The sequence below is a fragment of the Oryzias latipes genome, chromosome 23, assembly GCF_053564925.1.
Source record: "Oryzias latipes strain Hd-rR chromosome 23, Olatipes_Hd-rR_3.1".
Classification (NCBI taxonomy): Eukaryota; Metazoa; Chordata; class Actinopteri; order Beloniformes; family Adrianichthyidae; genus Oryzias; species Oryzias latipes.
The window spans coordinates 21506160-21514115 of NC_136259.1; the positions used below are offsets into that span (position 1 = coordinate 21506160).

The 7956-nt window shown below is 57.5% G+C and overlaps 1 protein-coding gene across 1 annotated transcript; it reads right to left on the reverse strand.

The window, feature by feature from the left end:
* Positions 1-774: 774 nt before the first annotated feature.
* On the reverse strand, positions 775-4245 carry LOC144989284 (uncharacterized). Its single transcript, XM_078941468.1, has 5 exons — positions 3966-4245; positions 3659-3895; positions 3300-3569; positions 1101-3151; positions 775-1003 (listed from the first exon to the last, which is right to left on the reverse strand). The coding sequence occupies exons 1-4, from the start codon at positions 4243-4245 to the stop codon at positions 3027-3029; spliced, it is 912 nt and encodes a 303-aa protein (XP_078797594.1). The 3' UTR covers positions 775-1003; positions 1101-3026.
* Between the last annotated feature and the right edge of the window lie 3711 nt (positions 4246-7956).

The following is a 7956-nucleotide window of genomic DNA, read 5'->3' on the forward strand; positions in this document are numbered from 1 at the left end:
TGTTCGCCGGGCAGCTCGGAAGCGAGCGACCCGCAGAGAAAGAGGAGCGCGGAGCGCGCGGGGTCTCACGCCGAGCACCCGCAGCTCACAGAGGACCCAGAACCCGCAGAGAACAGAGAGCCTGGAGCAGATTTGCTCGCAGGAGGGTTCGGAGAGGGACCCGGTCGCCTCTGCACCGATGGCAAGGACGAGCGCAAGGCGTCTCAGCGGCGGCTCTCGCAAGACGAAAGCGATGGAGAGGGAAGCGCCGCGTACACGGTGTGGATGTAGAAAAGGTCGAGGAGTGGCTAGCTCGAGCGGTGGGGGCGGACGAAGAAGACGAACCCGACTCGACCTCTTCGACCTCTCCGTTGCACTCCTGTCTTCAGCCAACCTTCGGACAGAACGCATTGGAGTCACGGTGGACAAAACTAGGGCTCTCGTTTGGGACATTAGTTCGATGCGACCGCAGACTGTCTGGTGCACCGCTTCTACATCCGTGGGATCTGTGTAATTATGTGTGATGAAATAAAAATCAAAGTAAGACGCTTTGCTTTGAGTGTTCTTTCTTTTTTTTTTTTTCTTGTGCGGTCTCACGGTAAAACTCTGCAGCTCCGATAAGCGTAGAACGTCACACTGCGTTGCAGCAACGCGGAAAGCGCCTGGAGGGCTACCAGAGTATACCTCTCCGCTTTTACATTTATTTTTTCTAAACATAACCTTTTCTGATCTAACTCTTCTTAGCACAGAAAATGAAAATTAAAAAAAAATGAAGCAAACAAAATACAGACATCATTCAGAGTCTACACGAGGGTCTTTATTGTCACAATGATCAAATGAACACAGTCATGGGTTTGCATCGCCCTATGGCGCACTGGCAGAAAGACACATCGCGAATAAGACTACGCCCAGGCTGGAGCTTGTCTCCTGTTTCCACCTCGCGTTCTCCAGATCCAGAGAGCCGTGCAAACAGTCAGAGCCGCGACACCGATGGATATCATGACAAACAGTCCTCCTGAGAAGACTGAAAGAGAGCGGGGGATAGAAACAGTCAACAAATGGGTCCAAAAACCAAATTAAAATATTGTTGTTTTTTTTTTTAAAAAAAAAACACCACTCGCCTCGCTTAACTTTCACGGTCGCTTTCTTGCTGCCTTTGCCAGAGACTACGGTGCAGACGTAAACCAAGCCTGCGTCCTCGGGCGACAGTAACAAGGAGCTGCGGATGTCGTAGAGCAGCTGCGAGGTCCGCCAGACGGCGGTCGTGGCGCTCAGAGTCCTGCCCGACGGAGGCTCGGTGGACCAGGTCAGCTCGGGTTCCGGGTAGATCCCCACCGAACTGCACACGGCGGTGTCGCCCACCTGCTCCAGGTGGACTTCGGTGACCGGAGCTGCTTTGAAACGAAGACAGAGCTCAGCTCAACCTGTTTTCTTCGAGGCCCAAGCGGCCCCCTCGAAAGGGACCGCCGGCCCCTCTCACCTTCAGCCTCTTTCGTCGCATCATTGTCTCTTTCGTGAGTGGCCTGGGTGTCGTCCAATGTCCAGCTGGATGGAGGACGCTCCGTTGGCCGGGTCAGATCGGGTTCCGGATTGATCCCCTCATAACTGTAATTGAAGGCGTAGTCTGGGTCGTAATAGATGTCGTAGTACACCACCTCCTCGTTGACTTTTTGTGTGAGCGGTGAACAAAAAAAAAAAGAACTTTTAGTCAACGTCACGATACTGCATCTCAACCCGTAGTGTGGAATTCGCCATCCCCTGTTTTCGCTTTGCTCCAGCCGCGTTGCGCTGACTCTTTGGGTTATGACGATCGCGCTCGTACTCGGAACAATGTCAGCAAGCTTACAGAGCACTCACCCGCCACGCTCTGGGTCCGCGCGACAGTCAGAAGTAGCCACGGTAAGAATGGGAGCCCTGTCATGGTTTAGCTGCTCAGATGGCCGAGGCCCGATCGAGTAGGGTTGGGGTCGCGGAGTCTGCTGCGGGAGACGCAGAAGGACCTTTCGACCGTTGTCGTTCGCCGTCTGCTTCACTTTCGTCCGAAGGGACGCTCGCAGAGCCCGGTGAAGCAGCAGCAGACGTTCGTTGATTGAGGCAAACACTATTCCACTTTGCACCACTCGATCACACCCGAAGACCGTTCCGACACGTCACGCAGAATTCCCCGAAGGCAGGTCGCAAAGTCGGGTTACCCGGTGTCTTTTATAAATGGCAGAGGGGCGACAAGCTCACACCGTTGGAGGCAGACGAAGAAGACTCAACCCCTTTAACCTTTCCGTTGCACTCCTCTGTCTTCTATCTCCCTTCAGGCAGGGCCTATGGAGTCCCGGCGACCAGGGCCCTCGAAGACTCTCCGCTCGCACGGCGCACAGAGCTCTCGCATGATGACCTATTTGGAAGAGCTGGCCGACCACGTTGAAGTGCCTCGCTCGGGGGAGGCCTCCTCATCGAGTGGAAACCGAGACGTCGGGCTTGTGAGCGTCTACTCGCATCGTGGGCGTGCTGACGACGGGGCGAAGCGGACGAAGACCGAAAGCTTGTGCTTACGCTTCCACACTCCCTCGGTTGACGAGAGCACAGACTCTGACCTGTGCTCCGCTTCGACGGCTGTAATGCCCGATGCAGCATCTCAGTGTGATCACGTGTGATGAGATACAAAATAAAATCATGTCAGACGTTTGCCCTGTGTCTCTTTTCCTTGTCTGCACCGTCTGAAGCGATCGGCGCGTCAGGTTCGCGCTCGGAGGACCCGAGTGACCTCAAGCAGAATCTCTGGGGCCCTGCTAGGCGTAGCCACATTGTGCAAAGTGCCTCATAGCATTTTCTTGTCCTTTATATAGTTTTTGTCCTAACCACACTTTTTCAGCACTGAAAAGGATAATAACGAAAACAAAACAGAGACATCTTTCAGAGGTGGACTCTAGGGTCTTTATTGTTACGGCAATCAAATGAACACACACAAGGGTTCACGTAGCAAAAGTAAGCCTGTGAGGTTGGAACAATGCATGCGGGCAGATTGGAAAGGTCCGTCGTCGAGAGTCCCACGGTCAGGCAGGAGCGCATCTCCTGGTTCTCCCTAGCATGCTCCATATCCCGAGAGCCAGGCAAATTGCGAGAGCCGCGACACCGACGGGGATCAGGACATAGATCGTCAGAAGCTTTCGGAGTCTGCCTGAGGAAAACGAAAAGAAATAAGCCGTGAAAGCGAGAACAGATTGAGGATAGTGACGCCTCTGGCGTTCGTGCATAATCTGAAGTCCAACAGTAGGTGCAAAAAAAAAAAAAAGAAACTAAACAAATGAACCACTTGCTTCGCACACCTTCCACCATCAAAGTTGCTTTCTTGCTGTGCTTGCCAGAGGTTACGACGCAGCTGTAAACCATGACAGCGTCCTCGTGCGACAGTAACAGGGAGCTGCGGATGTCGTAGAGCAGCAGCGAGGTCCGCCAGACGGCGGTCGTGGCGTTCAGAGCCCCACCGGACGGAGGCTCGGTGGACCAGGTTAGCTCGGGTTTCGGGTAGATCCCTTTCGAGCAGCAGACGACAGTGTCGTCCACCTCTTCCATGCGGACTTCGAGGACCGGAGCCGCTGCGAGAAACGAATCCTGAGCTCAGCGCAACCTGTTTGCTTGGCGGGCCAAGCGTTCCCTCTCGACAGTGACCGTCGGCCCCTCTCACCTTCAGCTTCTCTCGTCGCCCCATCGTCTCGTTCGCGAGTCGCCGCTGTGCGGTCACGGTCCGCGTCGACGTTCTCTGTTGTTGGACCGTTGTAGCCGCCCTTGTTGGGAAACGGCTGCGTGGACCACCGGGGGGTGGTCACAGCGTTCAAAGTCCTGCTGGCCGTAGTGGGCTCCGTCGACCGAACCGGTTCGCGTTCCCGGTTGATCCCCTCCGAACTGTCGAGGACCGGAGCCGCTGCGAGACAAACTAGAATTTAGAGCCGCATTTTCGCTAAACGGTCACCTAAGTCACTCACCGCTCCTACCTTGCACGTTGACGTTGACATAAGTGTATCGCTCATTCTTACGGGTTGTAACGTAGCAGGTGTATCTTCCCTGATCGTGAAGCTGCACCCAGGACAACCGTAGTGAGGCATTACCTTTAGAGACCTGATCCGAGAACAAGGAACCTCTGCCCTTGACATTCCTGAACTGAGGGTTCGCTTTGTAATATGAAAGAAAGGGGTTGCCCTCGTTATCCTTAATCCAGTGCACTATCGGACCGTCTCCTCTCTGAAAACTGCAGGGTAAGATGCAGGTTTCCATGATGAGACAGGTGATGTTGGTGTCTGTAACAACGTGACAGCGACACAAAAAAAAGAAAGCATAAAAAAAAATTTAGCCGGCAACCCTCCCGAGTCCTTCTGCGACTTTGTAACCTGACTACACAGACTCATCGAATAGTCACGGCCTGCCTCTCAAAACACAGGCTCATCGATCGTACTCGTGCTAGGAACAGTATCAGCAAGCCTACAGAGGACTCACCCGCTGCGCTCAAGGTCCATGTGAGAGTCAGAAGTAGCCACGGTCCGAATGGGAGACCTCTCATGGTTTTTTTTTTTTTTCTGACGGGATACACGAAAGTATCTGTCAGCAGTCCGAAAGGGAACGCGAGATTTTAATAAGAACTGGCGGGCCCTAGTACCACTGGAGCCAACGGACGGTTACACTACCGTACCCCGTACCCCCGGTGGAGCGAGTGCACAGTTTATCTCACCTCTGAAAATAAAGGAGAACCAGACACCTGAACACAATACATTTTATTTTCACTCGACGATACAACAAAAAAACAAACAATGTGTAGGTCCCTCGAAGGACACCTGAAAACAATCAAACAAACGTGAAAAAGTCAAGTAAAAGTACAGAAACAAAGCCAGCCGAAGCATATCTCAGTGTAGCGTAGCCGTGTCTCTGGGACATTCATCGACACACATACATGAGCATGTACGCTGGGCCTCTGATCGAAGGGCTCCTCACTAGCACCGCAGGTGAGTGGAGACGATGAGGGGCGAAAGTCTGGCAAAGAGGTCGACCAGCGAGCTCTCGGAGGCGCCGTTACCGCACAGGCGTACGAGCGCGATGACGATCCTGTAATACACTTTGGTGAGTTCGGGCACGGGGCTCCGTGCTGCGTGTTTGGAGATCATTACGACGGGGGCCCATTTCAATAGACCCAAGGCGACCCGAGGGTCTGCGTCGTGAGTGTAGCACCTGCCGTCTCGGGACAGCTGCACTCTGTCGGGGCTCAGTAGGTCGACCCCCGCGACGTCACGCAGCCCGGCCCTGCTGAGGTCCACGGTCAGCGGGGCTCTCGTGCAGTTGAACGCGACCACTTCGACCTTGTGGCTCTCGAACACTCTGACCTTCAGTCTCAGCGTCAGGTTTCGTATCAGGGAAGAAAGCGACTTGGAATCAGATGGAGGCCCCGGCAACATCTGTTTTCCCCTTCGCGGCGGAGGGTTGCCGAACACCAGCAGGCCGAGCCCGCGGCCCGACTCGTATTTCGTCCCCGTGAGGCTCGGCTCGGCCCGCCAAGTGGACCTCTCGGCCGTGTACTCCTCGAACGCGAAGTAGGCGCTGTCCAGGGTGAGCCTGCTGGGTACGACGGCTCTCCCCCGGCCCGCTCTCTCACTCAGGATCCCCAGGGCCCCGCCGAGGATCCCGACGGGGTCCCTTGAGGAGAGGAGGCTTATGGAATCCGCCTCGCGAAAGCCGCATCTGCCCAAAACCTCGATACAGAACGTGAGCAGGCCCTCGTTTCCCACCCCGAAAAAAGGACCACCGCGACCAAAGTGCTTGGCGAGGTAAGCCACCGGGTCGATCAGCGCGCAGCCTCGGCAGATCAGCAAGTCGTCCAGATTTAACGCGCGCGTGGGGAGCTTCTCTGCCTCCAAGGCCTGGTGAAGTGTCAGGAGCACCTGAGCGGCGAAGGCGTCAGCGGAGAAAGGCGCGTTCTCGAGAGTCCACTCGGATGCTTTCTTGCAGTCAGCGAACATGGGAGCGTACTGGAACACCACAACGCCGTCGCAGCTCTCCGAGCTCCTGCACAGGCCTCGGATCGGGCCCGCGAACAAGTCCGGTCGCTGCTCCGTGACAGCAATCGAGAGCTCGACGACGTGCTCTCTGAACCTCTCGGCGTCCTCCGGAGATGCCTGGGTGAGGATGGCCATCTTTGTGTCGACCTCTCCCTCGCAGCATCCGCTTTTGCCTTTCACGATGACCCGGGGACCTCCCGCGGGCGAGCTGGCCGAAGCGGAGCACGGGTCTGGCTCTGGAGACCCGATCCGCATCCGCGCGAAGGTGAGTCTCTCCGGAGACCGCCCGACACGGCCCGAGTCTTCCTTGGCGACCTGGGATGAAGCGCTGGCCTTTCTCGAGTACCACACGTAAGGCTGTATGTAACCCGGAGCCAGTCTTATCACGTCGACCCCGTAGAAGATCTTACTCTCGGATCGGAATGTGGCAGCGAGAGAAGAGGTGTCTGGCACCCGGAAGGCGGGGGGTTCGCAGTCCTCGCAAGCCACCGCGTCACAGGCTCTGTAGCAGCCGGCGCCGATGTTCGTCGGGATCTCCCTCGCCGGAACCGAGACGGCATCCGCGCCCAGGTCCCGATACCTCGGGAGTTCGAGCAGCTCAGACGCCGACCACCTTTCCTGGGGGAACAACGTGACGCACGCCGCCCCGATGGCGACGAACTCCGGATCTGGGCCCGCTCGACCGGACGCCCTCGCGGCCGCGGCTTCCAGCTTCTTCGCGACGTCTCTAGTCCGCGGCCTCGAGCGGAATTGCCGCCGCAGCTCCATGGCGTCCAAGCTCTTCATGTAATACGAATCGAAGGCGGCTTCCGAGGTAGGCTCGTACGTGCCTAGCAGCTCGGACAAATTCCGCGCGTAGGTCCTGCTGCAAAAACCTTCCCGCTGACCGGACGCCCTGTGGCCGATCAGGGGCGCGCCGCTGTACAGCTCCCAGATCATGCAGTACCAGCTGAACACGTCCGCCTGAGTGTCGGACTCCAGGCACCACAGCACCTCGGGAGCTCTGTTCGCACGGGTGCCCCTGGGCTGATCGGGAGTGGAGAAGTTGCACGCGGTGCCAAAGTCGCTGATCTTGAACACCAGTGGCAGGGGCCTCCTGCTTTCGGCGCGACACACCAGGACGTTTCTGTGCGTGATGTCCCTGTGCTGGATGGCTCTCGACCGCAGGTGGTCCAGGGCGCGCAGAACGTCCAGTTCGACCAGGGGCACGTACCTCGTCTCGGTCCCCATGTGCGCCGAAAACTCGTGCAGGGAGCACGCCGCCTCCTCCATCAGGGATACGACCCTGCCACCCAAAGGGTACCCGGGGGCCTCGCACCACAAGCCCCCGAATGTCCGCAGCACGTTCGGGTGCTTGATGGAGGCTCCGATCAGGACCTCCTCCATCTGGGTCGCGACGTGCGCATAGCGCTTGAACTCGTCCTCCACCACGGGCAGGCTCCAGTTCAGCATCTCGGGGAAGAGGTTGACCTTGGCAACCAGCCCCTCCTCGATGCGCACCGTGACGCCGAACCCGCCGCGGCCCAGCACGGACTTCCCGTCGCGCAGCAGGGACTCGAGGTCGACCGCCGTCGCGGACGCCGTCTCCGGGACGGCGCGTAACGTCCATTTTTCGGACGAGCGGGTGGGCGCCTCTGGCTCGCTACGCCGTCCGAAACTGTCAGCTGTCACAATCGGCGTCGTTGGAGGCACGGTGTCGTACCTCTCTGGTCTCAGGCTCCTCAGCACGGGAGCGCTCCCCTGCTCCTTGGGTCTTATTGAGCACTCGCAGCCCCGGGCAACGCGGCGAGCGACATACTCGAAGCCTCCCGCGCCCAAGATCGCGTTTGCGGCCGCGCACAAGGACCTCACCCCGTCGTTTTTCTGAGATGGGGCGTTTCGCCCTACAGTCGAAAACAGGACCAGAGACCCGTCGCGACCCAGGAACCAGGTCCTCTCTACG